This window comes from Bombina bombina, chromosome 6 (assembly GCF_027579735.1).
Source record: "Bombina bombina isolate aBomBom1 chromosome 6, aBomBom1.pri, whole genome shotgun sequence".
Lineage (NCBI taxonomy): Eukaryota > Metazoa > Chordata > Amphibia > Anura > Bombinatoridae > Bombina > Bombina bombina.
In genome coordinates, this window is record NC_069504.1 from 1,146,038,976 (window position 1) to 1,146,058,769 (window position 19,794).

Sequence of the window (19,794 nt, forward strand, 5' to 3'; positions counted from 1 at the left end):
TTTAGTTACGGTGCTAAAATCATTTTCCTCATACAAACAGAAATCTTCATCTCTTTTCTGTTTCTGAGTAAATAGTACATACCAGCACTATTTTAAAATAACAAACTCTTGATTGAATAATAAAAACTACAGTTAAACACTAAAAAACTCTAAGCCATCTCCGTGGAGATGTTGCCTGTACAACGGCAAAGAGAATGACTGGGGTAGGCGGAGCCTAGGAGGGATCATGTGACCAGCTTTGCTGGGCTCTTTGCCATTTCCTGTTGGGGAAGAGAATATCCCACAAGTAAGGATGACGCCGTGGACCGGACACACCTATGTTGGAGAAAAGTAGTAAACTCTACAAAATTTTTAGTGTGTGTAAGGGACTAAAGCAGCATTGCACCCACTTGCAAATGGATGATTAACCCCTTAGGATCCAAAACGGATTAGAAAAACGGAAAACCTGTTAAAAAACAGTCAAACAAACTGCCACAGCTCTGCTGTGGCCCTACCTGCCTTTAAACACAATTTTGTTTGCAGGAAAAACACCCTCTATAGTGGTCCTAGATGCCAGAGGACTCCTTCAGGGAAGCTGGATGTCTCAGACTGAAAACGAAAATAGGCCCCTCCCACCAGGCACTGCAAGTCCGGGGGCCTTTTTTAGGAGTGATCTAACAAGCCATGTGGAAAATTTGGCCCCAAAAACAGAATTTATGCTTACCTGATAAATTACTTTCTCCAACGGTGTGTCCGGTCCACGGCGTCATCCTTACTTGTGGGATATTCTCTTCCCCAACAGGAAATGGCAAAGAGCCCAGCAAAGCTGGTCACATGATCCGTCCTAGGCTCCGCCTACCCCAGTCATTCGACCGACGTAAAGGAGGAATATGCATAGGAGAAATCATATGATACCGTGGTGACTGTAGTTAGAGAAAATAATTCATCAGACCTGATTAAAAAAACCAGGGCGGGCCGTGGACCGGACACACCGTTGGAGAAAGTAATTTATCAGGTAAGCATAAATTCTGTTTTCTCCAACATAGGTGTGTCCGGTCCACGGCGTCATCCTTACTTGTGGGAACCAATACCAAAGCTTTAGGACACGGATGATGGGAGGGAGCAAATCAGGTCACCTAGATGGAAGGCACCACGGCTTGCAAAACCTTTCTCCCAAAAATAGCCTCAGAAGAAGCAAAAGTATCAAATTTGTAAAATTTGGTAAAAGTGTGCAGTGAAGACCAAGTCGCTGCCTTACATATCTGATCAACAGAAGCCTCGTTCTTGAAGGCCCATGTGGAAGCCACAGCCCTAGTGGAGTGAGCTGTGATTCTTTCAGGAGGCTGCCGTCCGGCAGTCTCGTAAGCCAATCGGATGATGCTTTTAAGCCAAAAAGAGAGAGAGGTAGAAGTTGCTTTTTGACCTCTCCTTTTACCAGAATAAACAACAAACAAAGAAGATGTTTGTCTGAAATCCTTTGTAGCCTCTAAATAGAATTTTAGAGCACGAACTACATCCAAATTGTGTAACAAACGTTCCTTCTTTGAAACTGGATTCGGACACAAAGAAGGCACAACTGTCTCCTGGTTAATGTTTTTGTTAGAAACAACTTTCGGAAGAAAACCAGGTTTAGTACGCAAAACCACCTTATCTGCATGGAACACCAGATAAGGAGGAGAACACTGCAGAGCAGATAACTCTGAAACTCTTCTAGCAGAAGAAATTGCAACCAAAAACAAAACTTTCCAAGATAGTAACTTAATATCTACGGAATGTAAGGGTTCAAACGGAACCAGGGCTGGCTCAAGACATTGTGCTGCCTGGGTCCGAGATCAAAATGACGCCCCCCACCCCCACACACACACACACTTCTACCTATCTAACTCCATCCATAACACTGCAATTAAATTTGAATGCCATTTTAATTAAAACTTGAATGCCACAATGACTATACTATGCACACACAAACACACACATATATATATATATATATATATATATATATATATATATATATAAATAATAGTTTAATGACCTTTATCTCCACATTATCATAAATACACAGCTTTGCAGTTTGACTACCTTTTATTTGATTAACTGTTCACATATACATTTTATGTACCTGCCTCCACCCAAACAGCATAACACTGTCACAGCAGAGACCAGACATCACCCTTTACTAGTCCCTGCCCTCAGGCTGCATATTCTGTCACATGCTAGCCTGGCTGTCAGACAAAATAACAGGAGAAACTTCAGACCAGCATGTCACATGATTCAGAGCAGCAGCAAACATTTCTAGTAGTGTTTGCTACTGATCTGAATCATGTGACATGCCGGTCTGAAGTTCCTCCTGTTATTTTGTTATATTCATTGATTCATGACATCAGCAAATGCAAAATCATTTTGAAAACTGGTGCTTAGGGGAAAATTTACCTACCTTCCATTCCCCAGTCTTCCTATCTCCACTGGGCTAATGGGCTTGGACCTCAGTTCCCTGCACACCCAGCCTAGAGGGGAATAAACGTGCTGCCTGCTGCTGCTTCGGCTTGCTTCCCTCCCGAGTCAGCTGCCCTGCCCCATAGAAAAGTTTAGGCAGCTGAGTGATCACACTTTGTTATTGGGCGGGACTCAGGAGGGAAGCAGCAGCACTGAGCAGAAAATCTGTATGGGAAGTGACTGTGTGTGTCGCTCCTGACCCGCTGCTGTCAGTCCCACCCACTAACCCGGAGTGACCCCACAGAGATAGTCAGATCTCATAGTGTTTCATTGACCAAGGTAGGTTAGGAGCGGCTGTGCCGCTGTCAATATTAAACGGATTCCCCAGAGAGCTGAGAAGACGGTCACAGGAGCGGCAGACAGGAGCTGCAGTCTGACTATAAATGTGATAGTCACTGACTGAAGTGCCGCCCCCTGTCAAGTGCCGCCTGGGTCCATGGGACCCTGTTGGTCCCATTGTTAAGCCGGCCCTGAACGGAACCCCTTGAAGAACTGAAAGAACTAAAATGAGACTCCAAGGAGGAGTCAAAGGTTTGTAAACAGGCTTGATTCTAACCAGAGCCTGAACAAACGCTTGAACATCTGGCACAGCCGCCAGTTTTTTGTGAAGTAAAACAGATAAAGCAGAAATCTGTCCCTTCAAAGAACTTGCAGATAATCCTTTCTCCAAACCCTCCTGTAGAAAGGATAGAATCTTAGGAATTTTTATCTTGTTCCATGGGAATCCTTTAGATTCACACCAACAAATATATTTTTTCCATATTTTATGGTAAATTTTCCTAGTTACAGGCTTTCTAGCCTGAACAAGAGTATCAATGACAGAATCTGAAAACCCACGCTTTGATAAAATCAAGCGTTCAATCTCCAAGCAGTCAGTTGGAGTGAAGCCAGATTCGGATGTTCGAATGGACCTTGAACAAGAAGGTCCTGTCTCAAAGGTAGCTTCCATGGTGGAGCCGATGACATATTCACCAGGTCTGCATACCAAGTTCTGCGTGGCCACGCAGGAGCTATCAAGATCACCGAAGCCCTCTCCTGATTGATCCTGGCTACCAGCCTGGGAATGAGAGGGAACGGTGGGAATACATAAGCTAGGTTGAAGGTCCAAGGCGCTATCAGTGCATCTACTAGAGTCGCCCTGGGATCCCTGGATCTGGACCCGTAGCAAGGAACCTTGAAGTTCTGACGAGACGCCATCAGGTCCATGTCTGGAATGCCCCATAATTGAGTTATTTGGGCAAAGATTTCCGGATGGAGTTCCCACTCCCCCGGATGGAAAGTCTGACGACTCAGAAAATCCGCTTCCCAATTTTCCACTCCTGGGATGTGGATTGCAGACAAGTGGCAGGAGTCATTCTCCGCCCATTGAATTATTTTGGTCACTTCCTCCATCGCCAGGGAACTCCTTGTTCCCCCCTGATGGTTGATATATGCAACAGTCGTCATGTTGTCTGATTGAAACCTTATGAATTTGGCCTTTGCTAGTTGAGGCCAAGCTTTGAGAGCTCGCAGTTCCAGAATGTTTATCGGGAGAAGAGATTCTTCCCGAGACCATAGACCCTGAGCTTTCAGGGGTTCCCAGACCGCGCCCCAGCCCACCAGACTGGCGTCGGTCGTGACAATGACCCACTCTGGTCTGCGGAAGCTCATTCCCTGTGACAGGTTGTCCAGGTTCAGCCACCAACGGAGTGAATCTCTGGTTCTTTGATCTACTTGGATCGTCGGAGACAAGTCTGTATAATCCCCATTCCACTGTCTGAGCATGCACAGTTGTAATGGTCTTAGATGAATTCGTGCAAAAGGAACTATGTCCATTGCCGCAACCATCAAACCTATTACTTCCATGCACTGCGCTATGGAAGGAAGAAGAACAGAATGAAGTACTTGACAAGAGCTTAGAAGTTTTGATTTTCTGGCCTCTGTCAGAAAAATCTTCATTTCTAAGGAGTCTATTATTGTTCCCAAGAAGGGAACTCTTGTTGACGGGGACAGAGAACTTTTTTCTATGTTCACTTTCCACCCGTGAGATCTGAGAAAGGCTAGGACAATGTCCGTATGAGCCTTTGCTTTTGACAGAGACGACGCTTGAATCAGTATGTCGTCCAAGTAAGGTACTACTGCAATGCCCCTTGGTCTTAGCACCGCTAGAAGGGACCCTAGTACCTTTGTGAAAATCCTTGGAGCAGTGGCTAATCCGAATGGAAGTGCCACAAACTGGTAATGCTTGTCCAGAAAGGCGAACCTTAGGAACCGATGATGTTCCTTGTGGATAGGAATATGTAGATACGCTTCCTTTAAATCCACCGTGGTCATGAATTGACCTTCCTGGATGGTAGGAAGAATTGTTCGAATGGTTTCCATCTTGAACGATGGAACCCTGAGAAATTTGTTTAGAATCTTGAGATCTAAAATTGGTCTGAATGTTCCTTCTTTTTTGGGAACTATGAACAGATTGGAGTAAAACCCCATCCCTTGTTCTCCTAATGGAACAGGATGAATCACTCCCATTCTTAACAGGTCTTCTACACAATGTAAGAATGCCTGTCTTTTTATTTGGTTTGAAGACAATTGAGACCTGTGGAACCTCCCCCTTGGGGGTAGTTCCTTGAATTCCAGGAGATAACCTTGAGAAACTATTTCTAGCGCCCAAGGATCCTGAACATCTCTTGCCCAAGCCTGAGCAAAGAGAGAGAGTCTGCCCCCCACCAGATCCGGTCCCGGATCGGGGGCCAACACTTCATGCTGTTTTAGTAGCAGTGGCAGGTTTCTTGGCCTGCTTACCCTTGTTCCAGCCTTGCATCGGTCTCCAGGCTGGTTTGGTTTGAGAACTATTACCCTCTTGCTTAGAGGGTGTAGAATTTGAGGCTGGTCCGTTTCTGCGAAAGGGACGAAAATTAGGCTTATTTTTAGCCTTAAAAGACCTATCCTGAGGAAGGGCGTGGCCCTTCCCCCCAGTGATGTCTGAAATAATCTCTTTCAAGTCAGGGCCAAACAGCGTTTTACCTTTGAAAGGGATGTTAAGCAATTTGTTCTTGGAGGACACATCCGCTGACCAAGACTTTAGCCAAAGCGCTCTGCGCGCCACAATAGCAAAACCTGAATTTTTCGCCGCTAATCTAGCTAATTGCAAAGTGGCGTCTAAGATAAAAGAGTTAGCCAATTTAAGTGCTTGAACTCTGTCCATAACCTCCTCATACGAAGAGTCTTTATTGAGCGACTTTTCTAGTTCTTCGAACCAGAAACACGCTGCTGTAGTGACAGGAACAATGCATGAAATTGGTTGTAGAAGGTAACCTTGCTGAACAAACATCTTTTTAAGCAAACCCTCTAATTTTTTATCCATAGGATCTTTGAAAGCACAACTATCTTCTATAGGGATAGTAGTGCGTTTGCTTAGAGTAGAAACCGCCCCCTCGACCTTGGGGACTGTCTGCCATAAGTCCTTTCTGGGGTCGACCATAGGAAATAATTTTTTAAATATAGGGGGAGGAACAAAAGGTATGCCGGGCCTTTCCCATTCCTTATTTACAATGTCCGCCACCCGCTTGGGTATAGGAAAAGCATCGGGGGGCACCGGGACCTCTAGGAACTTGTCCATCTTACATAACTTCTCTGGAATGACCAAATTGTCACAATCATCCAGAGTAGATAACACCTCCTTAAGCAGAGCGCGGAGATGTTCTAATTTAAATTTAAAAGTAATAACATCAGGTTCAGCTTGTTGAGAAATTTTTCCTGAATCTGAAATTTCTCCCTCAGACAAAACCTCCCTCCTGGCCCCTTCAGATTGGTGTGAGGGTATGTCAGAACCATTATCATCAGCGTCCTCATGCTCTTCAGTATCTAAAACAGAGCAATCGCGCTTTCTCTGATAAGTGGGCATTTTGGACAAAATGTTTTTAATAGAATTATCCATTACAGCCGTTAATTGTCGCATAGTAAGAAGGATTGGCGCACTAGATGTACTAGGGGCCTCTTGTGTGGGCAAGACTGGTGTAGACACAGAAGGGGAAGATGCAGTACCATGCTTACTCCCCTCGCTTGAGGAATCATTTTGGGCAACATCATTATCAGTGGCATCATTGTCCCTACTTTGTTTGGACACTATGTCACATTCATCACATATATTTAAATGGGGAGGAACCTTGGCTTCCAAACATACAGAACATCGTCTATCTGATGGTTCAGACATGTTAACAGGCATAAACTTGATAACAAAGCACAAAAAACGTTTTAAAATAAAACCGTTACTGTCACTTTAAATTTTAAACTGAACACACTTTATTACTGAATATGTGAAAAAGTATGAAGGAATTGTTCAAAATTCACCAAAATTTCACCACAGTGTCTTAAAGCCTTAAAAGTATTGCACACCAAATTTGAAAGCTTTAACTCTTAAAATAACGGAACCGGAGCCGTTTTTACATTTAACCCCTATACAGTCCCTGGTATCTGCTTTGCTGAGACCCAACCAAGCCCAGAGGGGAATACGATACCAAATGACGCCTTCAATAAGCTTTTTCAGTGGTTCTTAGCTCCTCACACATGCATCTGCATGCCTTGCTTTCCAAAAACAACTGCGCATTAGTGGCGCGAAAATGAGGCTCTGCCTATGACTAGAAAAGGCCCCCAGTGAAAAAGGTGTCCAATACAGTGCCTGCCGTTTTTTTAATACATCCCCAAGATTAAAAGAACTATTTATAGTTATAATCCACTAAATATACTTATAAAGTAATCGTTTTAGCCCAGAAAAATGTCTACCAGTCTTTAAAGCCCTTGTGAAGCCCTTTATTCTTATACTAAACTAAGAAAATGGCTTACCGGTTCCCATAGGGAAAATGACAGCTTCCAGCATTACCAAGTCTTGTTAGAAATGTGTCATACCTCAAGCAGCAAAAGTCTGCCCACTGTTTCCCCCAACTGAAGTTACTTCATCTCAACAGTCCTGTGTGGAAACAGCCATCGATTTTAGTAACGGTTGCTAAAATCATTTTCCTCTTACAAACAGAAATCTTCATCTCTTTTCTGTTTCAGAGTAAATAGTACATACCAGCACTATTTTAAAATAACAAACTCTTGATTGAAGAATAAAACTACATTTAAACACCAAAAAACTCTTAGCCATCTCCGTGGAGATGTTGCCTGTGCAACGGCAAAGAGAATGACTGGGGTAGGCGGAGCCTATGAGGGATCATGTGACCAGCTTTGCTGGGCTTTTTGCCATTTCCTGTTGGGGAAGAGAATATCCCACAAGTAAGGATGACGCCGTGGACCGGACACACCTATGTTGGAGAAATAAAGATTTATCACCCTCAGAGAAAAAACGTTTTTACTTCTAAAACATGCAAACGTTTTTACACTAAGTAATAAGAGTATTAACATGTATATTACCCTTTTTTGCAAGCATGATCCCAGTTGCTGTTAAATCACTGTATCAGGCTTACCTCAAATATACCAGGCACTGTCAGCATTTTCTAGACCTTATCTCTCTAGAAAAAAATATACTGAACATACCTCAAAGCAAGTGATCTGCAGACCGTCCCCCCAACTGAAGTTTTCTTTCCATACTCTTCAGTTATGTGTGAGAACAGCAATGGACCTTAGTTACAAACCGTTAAGATCATCAAACCTCCAGGCAGAACTCTTCTAATTTCTGCCTGAGAGTAAAAACAGTACAACGCAGGTACCGTTTAAAAATAACAAACTTTTGATTGAAGGTAAAAAACTACACTAATTCACCACATCTCTCTTGATACTTCCTTTCTTGTTGAGAGCTGCAAGAGAATGACTGGGGGTGGCAGTTAGGGGAGGAGCTATATAGACAGCTCTGCTGTGGGTGTCCTCTTGCAGCTTCCTGTTGGGAAGGAGAATATCCCACAAGTAATGGATGAACCCGTGGACTGGATACACCTTTACAAGAGAAATAATCACACCTTTATTAATAGCAAAAAATAATAAAAAGTCCACAAGTCAAATAACAAGCCAGGAATCAAAACCAGAGCTGGTAGTCAGACGAGCCGAGTCAGGAGCCAAAGCGAATAGTCAGACGAGGCGAGTCAGGAGCCAAAGCGAGTAGTCAGACGAGCAGGAATCAGGAACAAGGAGAACAGCAGAGTCAGGAACAAGCCAGAGATCAGGAACCAGGAGGGACATCAGACAGCCAGGTAATACACAGGAGCTCTCACAATCAGGTCTGAGACAAAGCAAGGGCAAAGCATATTGAACAGAGACCCTTTAAATAATAAGTGATGACATCACAATTCTGAGACTGCATTCTGTCTCACACGGATGATGTACACCAGTCTGGCCATAAAGTAGTGCAGGAAATGAGCAGCATCATACAGTATGCACCAGAGTCAGCAAGAGAGGTGAGTAAAATGGCTGCCAGCAGCACATGGCAAACAAAGCAGGGAAAAAAACCTTGACAGTTGCAAAACCTTAAGAACAAGATTTAGACTTCAAGGAGGAGCCTTATATCTAAACACATGTCTGATCCTAGTCAGAGCCTTAAAGGACTGTACATCTGGAAGCTCCGAGAGCCTATTGTGCAGTAAAATGGACGGGGTCAAAATCTGTCCTCTCAGGGAACTGGCAGAAAGGCCCTTCTCCAGTCAATCCTGAAGAAACAAGAGGATCCTGCCAACCATAACTTTATGCCAGGAAAAACCACACTCTTCACACCAGAATAAGTAGGCTCTCTACACCTTATGATAGATGTGACAAGTAACCGGCTTACAAGCTTGAATGAGAGTATCAATAACTCTCTCATAAAAACCTCTCTTGGCTAGGACTAAGCGTTCAATCTCCACGCAGTGAGCCTCAGAAAATCTAGATTTTGATGAACAAAAGGATCCCTGCGACAAGATAACTTCCATGGAGGAGATGATGATATCCCCACCAGATCCGTGAACAACATCCTTTGCAGCCACGATAGAGCAATCAGTATCACTGATGCCTGCTACTGCTTGATGCGGGCCACTACACGAGGAAGGAGTGGTAACGGCAGGAAAAGGTAAATTATCCTGAACTTCCAAGGCACTGCTAATGCATCTATTAGCTCGGCCTAAGGATCCCTGGACCTCGACCCATACCTGGGTAGCTTGGTATTAAGACGGGACACCATGGGTTCTATCTTCGGTGTCCCCCACCTGTTGCATATGTCCGCCAACACTTTGGGATGGAGACCATTCCCCCGGATGAAAGGATTGTCTACTGAGAAAATCCGCTTCCCAGTTGCCCACACCCAGAATGTGGATCGCTGACAGCGAACAGCCCACTTCAGAATCCGAGATTCATTGCTAGGGAGCTTCTCGTTCCACCCTGATGGTTGATGTAAGCCACCAAGTTTATATTGTTTGATTGGAATCTGATAAACTGGGACAAACCCAGAAAGGGCCAAGCCTTCAGAGCATTGAAGATTGCCCGAAGTTCCAAAATGTTAATTGGGAGGGAGCATTCCTCCTGAGTCCACAGGCCCTGAGCCTTCTTGGCACCCCAAACAGCTCCCCATCCTGATAGGCTTGCGTCCGTAGTCGCAATCTCCCAGGATGGTCTTAAGGAGGATGTCCCTCGGGACAGATGATCTGGACAGAGTCACCATGAGAGCGATTCTCTTGACCGGTTGCCTAGAGAAATCTGTGGACACAGATCTGAATGATCGCCATTCCGCTGCCTCAGCATGCACAGTTGCAACGGTCTGAGACGGAACTTGACAAAGGGAATGATGTCCATGCTGCACACCATGAGACCAATCACCTCCATACACTGAGCCACAGAGGGCAGGAGGTCCGGAGGGCAAGACATGCCGAAGCTAGCTTGCAATGTCTCTGGTCTGTTAGACTCCATATCCATGAGGATTTTACTATTATAGTACCCAGGATTCCCACCCCGGTACTTGGGATAAGAGAACTATTTTCTAGGTTTATCATCCATCCATAAGATCGAAGTAGATAGAGAAGAGATACCTAATGGTCCTCAATCAGACGAAAAGATGGTGCTTGTACCAGAATATCGTCCAAGTAGGGAGCTACTGCTATACCCCAGGTTCTGGCAACGGCTAGAAGAGCCCCTAGAACCTTTGTAAAAATTATTGGGGCAGTAGCTAGACCAAACAGAAGTGCAATGAACTGGAAGTGCTGATCCAGGAACGCAAACCTTAGGAACTGGAAGTGGTCCTTGTACAAGTAACTATTTCCCTTACTTACTTTTATACAATGACTAGTAAACTATAACAATATATTTCATATATACATATATAATTTATTTATTTATAATTATTTATTATATACACACACACACTAAACTTCATTTTCTGGGTTAACTTCCGAGAAGTTTAATGTCTCTGCTATGCTTACCTCTATAGTAGAACAGACACAGGTCTGATAGGACAAACCATCGCTTCTTCCAGAGCTTCATTCCGGAATTAGCCTGAGAAAGAGCAGAAAGAGCAGCTCACAAATGATCTGAAGAACAGTACAGACATTAAATCCTGCATAGTTCCCATCCCAGTGCACAAATCACCTATCCCATTAAATCTCTTGTACGTCTGACTGCACTACACACTAGGGACATTTACATAAATCCTGCACTACACACTAATCACAATACATTTACATAAATCCTGCACTACACACTAATCACATGACACATTTACATAAATCCTGCACTACACACTAATTACATAACACATTTACATAAATCCTGCACTACACACTAATTACATAACACATTTACATAAATCCTGCACTACACATCAATCACATGAGACATTTACATAAATTCTACACTACACACTAATCACATTTACATAAATCCTGCACTACACACTAATCACATTTACATAAATCCTGTAATACACACTAATCACATTTACATAAATCCTGCACTACACACTAATCACATTTACATAAATCCTGCACTACACACTAATCACCTGACATATACATAAATCCTGCACTACAAACTAATCACACAAGACATTTACATAACTCCTGCACTACACACTAATCAAACAATACATTTACATAAATCCTGCACTACACACTAATCACAAGACATTTACATAAATCCTGCACTACACACTAATCACACAAGAAATTTACATAAATCCTGCACTACACACTAATCACATGAGACGTTTAAATAAATCCTGCACTACACACTAATCACGAGGCATTTACATAAATCCTGCACTACACACTATTCACCTGACATATACATAAATCATGCACTACAAACTAATCACACAAGATATTTACATAGCTCCTGCATTACACACTAATCACACAATACATTTACATAAATCCTGCACTAAGCACTAATCCCCTGACACATTTACATAAATCCTGCACTACACACTAATCACACAAGAAATTTACATAAATCCTGCACTACACACTAATCACATGAGACATTTAAATAAATCCTGCACTACACACTAATCACGAGGCATTTACATAAATCCTGCACTACACACTAATCACACAAGACATTTACATAAATCCTGCACTACACACTAATCACATGACATTTACATAAATCCTGCACTACACACTAATCACACAAGACATTTACATAAAGCCTGCACTACACACTATTCACATGAGACATTTACATAAATCTTGCATTACACACTAATCACACAAGACATTTACATAAATCCTGCACTACACACTAATCACATGACATTTACATAAATCCTGCACTACACACTAATCACACAAGACATTTACATAAAGCCTGCACTACACACTAATCACATGATACATTTACATAAATCCTGCACTACACACTAATCACACATTACATTTACATAAAGCCTGCACTACAAACTAATCACCTGATATGTACATAAATCCTGCACTACACACTAATCACATTTACATAAATCCTGCACACTATTCACATGAGACATTTACATAAATCTTGCATTACACACTAATCACACAAGACATTTACATAAATCCTGCACTACACACTAATCACATGACATGTACATAAATCCTGCACTACACACTAATCACACAAGACATTTACATAAAGCCTGCACTACAAACTAATCACCTGATATGTACATAAATCCTGCACTACACACTAATAACATTTACATAAATCCTGCACACTATTCACATGAGGCATTTCCATAAATCTTGCATTACACACTAATCACATGACATTTACATAAAGCCTGCACTACAAACTAATCACATTTACATAAATCCTGCACACTATTCACATGAGACATTTCCATAAATCCTGCACTACACACTAATCACATGACATTTACATAAATCCTGCACTACACACTAATCACACGACATTTACATAAATCCTGCACTACACACTAATCACACAAGACATTTACATAAAGCCTGCACTACACAATAATCACAGGAGACATTTACATAAATCTTGCATTACACACTAATCACACAAGACATTTACATAAATCCTGCACTACACAATAATCACAGGAGACATTTACATAAATCCTGCCCTACACAATAATCACACAAGACATTAACATAAATCCTGCACTACACACTAATCACCTGACACATTTACATAAACCCTGCAATACACACTAATCACATGACATTTACATAAATCCTGCACTACACACTAATCACACAAGACATTTACATAAAGCCTGCACTACAAACTAATCACCTGATATGTACATAAATCCTGCACTACACACTAATCACATTTACATAAATCCTGCACACTATTCACATGAGACATTTACATAAATCTTGCGTTACATACTAATCACACAAGACATTTACATAAATCCTGCACTACACACTAATCACATGACATTTACATAAATCCTGCACTACACACTAATCACACAAGACATTTACATAAAGCCTGCACTACACACTAATCACATGAGACATTTACATAAATCCTGCACTACACACTAATCACACATTACATTTACATAAAGCCTGCACTACAAACTAATCACCTGATATGTACATAAATCCTGCACTACACACTAATCACATTTACATAAATCCTGCACACTATTCACATGAGACATTTACATAAATCTTGCATTACACACTAATCACACAAGACATTTACATAAATCCTGCACTACACACTAATCACATGACATTTACATAAATCCTGCACTACACACTAATCACACAAGACATTTACATAAAGCCTGCACTACAAACTAATCACCTGATATGTACATAAATCCTGCACTACACACTAATCACATTTACATAAATCCTGCACACTATTCACATGAGACATTTCCATAAATCCTGCACTACACACTAATCACATGACATTTACATAAATCCTGCACTACACACTAATCACACGACATTTACATAAATCCTGCACTACACACTAATCACACAAGACATTTACATAAAGCCTGCACTACACAATAATCACAGGAGACATTTACATAAATCTTGCATTACACACTAATCACACAAGACATTTACATAAATCCTGCACTACACAATAATCACAGGAGACATTTACATAAATCCTGCCCTACACAATAATCACACAAGACATTAACATAAATCCTGCACTACACACTAATCACCTGACACATTTACATAAACCCTGCAATACACACTAATCACCTGACACATTTACATAAATCCTGCACTACACACTAATCACATGACATTTACATAAATCCTGCACTACACACTAATCACCTTACATTTACATAAATCCTTCACTACTCACTTATCACCTGACATTTAGATAAACCCTGCACTACACACTAATCACATGCAGGCATTTACATAAATCCTACACTACACACTAATCACATGCAGGCATTTACATAAATCCTGCACTACACACTAATCATATGACATTCACATAAATCCTGCACTACACACTAATCACATGACATTTACATTAATCCTGCACTGAAATGGTTTAGTACCCCTGACACACCACAAATTAGCCCCTCCTCTTGTTTTTCAATAAAATGACAAGTGCACAAAGAACAAGCTGCAATGTGCATAGCACGTCATAATAACTGCATACAACTGTGTTTAACCTCTGCAATGGCAATGCACTACAATGAACCAGTTAAGCCAATGACAAGAGACATGTGTAGGCACCAATCACAATCTAGCTCCCAGCAGTGCATTGCTGCTGCTGAGGCTACCTAGCTTTTCAACAAGCTTCATTAAAACTAGTCTCTAGGTGGCAAGATAAACAAGCTCAGGAGAGCCAGATGGGATAGCCTCTGCAATGTGCTAAAATAACATAATAATGCTAAATAAACAACAGTTTTAGGTGTATTTATTCTGCAGATGTTTTACACCGATGTGACATACAGTGCACACGCATAAATGACAAACAAGATTGCTGTGGTTATTCCATATTCTGTATAGCAGTGACTTTTCTGCCCTAGCACCGTAGTGTGAAAAGTCAGCACACGGAGTGCATTTAGACTAGATACGGCGCTAAACGTAATCAGTATGTATAGAATAAAAACCTCTATTAGCAGTTGCTTATATCAGTCTGCATTAAAAATCTACTATTTGTCTATATATAGTGCGTCCCACTATAGTTTTATTGCTGACTGCTTCTTACACACCACTAGACAGTGCAGACCTGTAAGCGTCTTGTTACAGGGTCAGTAAGTTATATTTTATCAGACTGAAACAGATTTGTCACAAAACTAATTGTGTAAAGTGAATGTGACGATTGTAGCTTGCAGATGACTGACGGGATCTCAGGCACTCTGCCAGAGCTTATATTACTTACAACTTATACAACTTCCTGTTTTCCTCCAGGAATTAATCACTTCCTTAAGAAAGTGCTTATGACTTCCTGCCAACTGTGAAATAACTTGCTGCTTCTGACTACAAAGAACACAGCTCTCTTCTTTTAGTCAGCAAATGCATGACTCTCTCCTGCTTCTTACCAGCAAATACATGACTCTCTCTCCTGCTTCTTACCAGCAAATACATGACTCTCTCTCCTGCTTCTGACCAGCAATTACATGACTCTCTCCTGCTTCTAACCAGCAAATGCATGACTCGCTCCTACTTCTAACCAGCAAATACATGACTCTCTCTCCTGCTTCTTAGCAGCAAATGCATGACTCTCTCCTACTTCTAACCAGCAAATACATGACTCTCTCTCCTGCTTCTAACCAGCAAATACATGACTCTCTCCTGCTTCTAACCAGCAAATACATGACTCTCTCTCCTGCTTCTAACCAGCAAATACATGACTCTCTCTCCTGCTTCTTACCAGCAAATACATGACTCTCTCTCCTGCTTCTGACCAGCAAATACATGACTCTCTCTCCTGCTTCTAACCAGCAAATACATGACTCTCTCTCCTGCTTCTTACCAGCAAATACATGACTCTCTCTCCTGCTTCTGACCAGCAATTACATGACTCTCTCCTGCTTCTAACCAGCAAATACATGACTCTCTCCTGCTTCTGACCAGCAAATACATGACTCTCTCCTGCTCCTAACCAGCAAATACATGACTCTCTCTCCTGCTTCTAACCAGCAAATACATGACTCTCTCTCCTGCTTCTAACCAGCAAATACATGACTCACTCTCCTGCTTCTAACCAGCAAATACATGACACTCTCTCCTGCTTCTAACCAGCAAATACATGACACTCTCTCCTGCTTCTAACCAGCAAATACATGACACTCTCTCCTGCTTCTAACCAGCAAATACATGACACTCTCTCCTGCTTCTAACCAGCAAATACATGACACTCTCTCCTGCTTCTAACCAGCAAATACATGACACTCTCTCCTGCTTCTAACCAGCAAATACATGACACTCTCTCCTGCTTCTAACCAGCAAATACATGACTCTCTCTCTACTGCTTCTAACCAGCAAATACATGACTCTCTCTCCTGCTTCTTAACAGCAAATACATGACTCTCTCTCCTGCTTCTGACCAGAAAATACATGACTCTCTCTCCTGCTTCTAACAAGCAATTGCATGACTCTCTCTCCTGCTTCTGATCAGCAAATACATGACTCTCCTGCTTCTAACCAGCAGATACATGACTCTCTCTCCTGCTTCTAAACAGCAGATACATGACTCTCTCTCCTGCTTCTAAACAGCAAATACATGACTCTCTCTCCTGCTTCTAACCAGCAAATACATGACACTCACTCCTGCTTCTAACCAGCAAATACATGACTCTCTCTCCTGCTTCTAACCAGCAAATACATGACACTCTCTCCTGCTTCTAACCAGCAAATACATGACTCTCTCTCCTGCTTCTAACCAGCAAATACATGACACTCTCTCCTGCTTCTAACCAGCAAATACATGACTCTCTCTCCTGCTTCTTACCAGCAAATACATGACTCTCTCTCCTGCTTCTTAACAGCAAATACATGACTCTCTCTCCTGCTTCTGACCAGCAAATACATGACTCTCTCTCCTGCTTCTAACAAGCAATTGCATGACTCTCTCTCCTGCTTCTGATCAGCAAATACATGACTCTCCTGCTTCTAACCAGCAGATACATGACTCACTCTCCTGCTTCTAACCAGCAGATACATGACTCTCTCTCCTGCTTCTAACCAGCAGATACATGACTCTCTCTCCTGCTTCTAACCAGCAATTACATGACTCTCTCTCCTGCTTCTAACCAGCAAATACATGACTCTCTCTCCTGCTTCTAACCAGCAAATAAATGACTTTCTCCTGCTTCTAACCAGTAAATACACGACTCTCTCACCTGCTACTAACCAGCGAATACATGACTCTCTCTCCTGCTTCTAACCAGCAAATACATGACTCTCTCCCCTGCTTCTAACCAGCAATTACATGATTCTCTCTCCTACTACTTACCAGTGAATGCATGACTCTCTCCTGCTTCTAACCAGCAGATACATGACTCTCTCTCCTGCTTCTAACCAGCAATTACATGACTCTCTCACCTGCTACTAACCAGCGAATACATGACTCTCTCTCCTGCTTCTAACCAGCAAATACATGACTCTCTCCCCTGCTTCTAACCAGCAATTACATGATTCTCTCTCCTACTACTTACCAGTGAATACATGACTCTCTCCTGCTTCTAACCAGCAAATACATGACTCTCTCTCTTGTTTCTAACCAGCAAATACATGACTCTCTCTCCTGCTTCTAACAAGCAAATACATGACTCTCTCTCCTGCTACTTACCAGTGAATACATGACTCTCTCCTGCTTCTAACCAGCAAATACATGACTCTCTCACCTGCTACTTACCAGCGAAACCAAGACTCTCGCTCCTGCTTCTAACCAGCAAATAAATAACACTCTCTCCTGCTTCTAACCAGCAATTACATGACTCTCTCTCCTGCTGCTTACCAGTGAATACACGACTCTCTCCTGCTTCTAACCAGCAAATACATGACTCTCCTGCTTCTAACCAGCAAATACATGACTCTCCTGCTTCTAACCAGCAATTACATGACTATCTCTCCTACTTCCAACCAGCGATTACATGACTCTCTCTCCTGCTACTTACCAGCGAATAAATGACTCTCTCCTGCTTCTAACCAGCAATTACATGACTCTCTCTCCTGCTTCTAACCAGCAATTACATGACTCTCTCTCCTGCTACTTACCAGCAAATACATGACTCTCTCTCCTGCTTCTGACCAGCAAATACATGACTCTCTCTCCTGCTTCTAACCAGCAAATACATGACTCTCTCTCCTGCTTCTAACCAGCAAATACATGACTCTATCTCCTGCTTCTAACCAGCAAATACATGACTTTCTCTCCTGCTTCTAACCAGCAATTGCATGACTCTCTCTCCTGCTTTTAACCAGCAAATACACGACTCTCTCTCCTGCAATTTACCAGCAAATAAATGACTTTCTCCTGCTTCTAACCAGTAAATACATAACTCTCTCACCTGCTATTTACCAGTGAATACATGACTCTCTCTCCTGCTTCTAACCAGCAAATACATGACTCTCTCTCCTGCTTCTAACCAGCAATTACATGACTCTCTCTCCTGCTACTTAACAGCGAATAAATGACTCTCTCCTGCTTCTAACCAGCAATTACATGACTCTCTCTCCTGCTTCTAACCAGCAATTACATGACTCTCTCTCCTGCTACTTACCAGCAAATACATGACTCTCTCTCCTGCTTCTGACCAGCAAATACATGACTCTCTCTCCTGCTTCTAACCAGCAAATACATGACTCTCTCTCCTGCTTCTAACCAGCAAATACATGACTTTCTCTCCTGCTTCTAACCAGCAATTGCATGACTCTCTCTCCTGCTTTTAACCAGCAAATACACGACTCTCTCTCCTGCAATTTACCAGCAAATAAATGACTTTCTCCTGCTTCTAACCAGTAAATACATAACTCTCTCACCTATTTACCAGTGAATACATGACTCTCTCTCCTGCTTCTAACCAGCAAATACATGACTCTCTCTCCTGCTTCTAACCAGCAATTACATGACTCTCTCTCCTGCTACTTAACAGTGAATACATGACTCTCTCCTGCTTCTAACCAGCAAATACATGACTCTGCTGCTAATTACCAGTGAATAAATGACTCTCTCCTGTTTCTAACCAGCAATTACATAACTCTCTCTCCTGCTTCTAACCAGCAAATACATGATTCTCTCTCCTGCTACTTACCAGCGAATAAATGACTCTGCTACTTACCAGCGAATACATGACTCTCTCTCCTGCTTCTAACAAGCAATTACATGACTCTCTCTCCTGCTACTTACCAGTGAATACAGGACTCTCTCCTGCTTCTAACCAAATACATGATTCTCTCTCCTGCTTCTAACCAAATACATGACTCTCTCTCCTGCTTCTAACCAGCAAATACATTACTCTCTACTGCTTCTAACCAGCAATTGCATGACTCTCTCTCCTGCTTCTAACCAGCAAATACACAACTCTCTCTCATGCTTCTGACCAGCAATTACATGACTCTCTCTCCTGCTTCTAACCAGCAAATACATTACTCTCTACTGCTTCTAACCAGCAATTGCATGACTCTCTCTCCTGCTTCTAACCAGCAAATACACAACTCTCTCTCATGCTTCTGACCAGCAATTACATGACTCTCACTCCTGCTTCTGACCAGGAAATACATTACTCTCTCTCCTGCTTCTGACCAGCAAATATATTACTCTCTCTTCTGCTTCTGACCAGCAATTACATGACTCTCTCTCCTGCTATTTACCAGCAAATACATGACTCTCTCTCCTGCTACTTACCAGCAATTGCATAACTCTCCCTCCTGCTTCTGACCAGGAAATACATTACTTTCTCTCCTGCTTCTGACCAGCAATTACATGACA

At 42.1% G+C, this 19,794-nt stretch overlaps 1 protein-coding gene across 2 annotated transcripts in view; it reads right to left on the reverse strand.

Annotated features, from left to right (window-relative positions):
* PLEKHA5 (pleckstrin homology domain containing A5) overlaps positions 1-19,794 on the reverse strand; it is a 1,264,477-nt gene that overhangs the window by 616,347 nt on the left and 628,336 nt on the right. For both annotated transcript variants that reach the window (XM_053719122.1, XM_053719123.1), the window contains exon 7: positions 10,830-10,902. In XM_053719122.1, the coding sequence (XP_053575097.1) occupies positions 10,830-10,902 (73 nt within the window). The remainder of the gene's footprint in view (positions 1-10,829; positions 10,903-19,794) is intronic.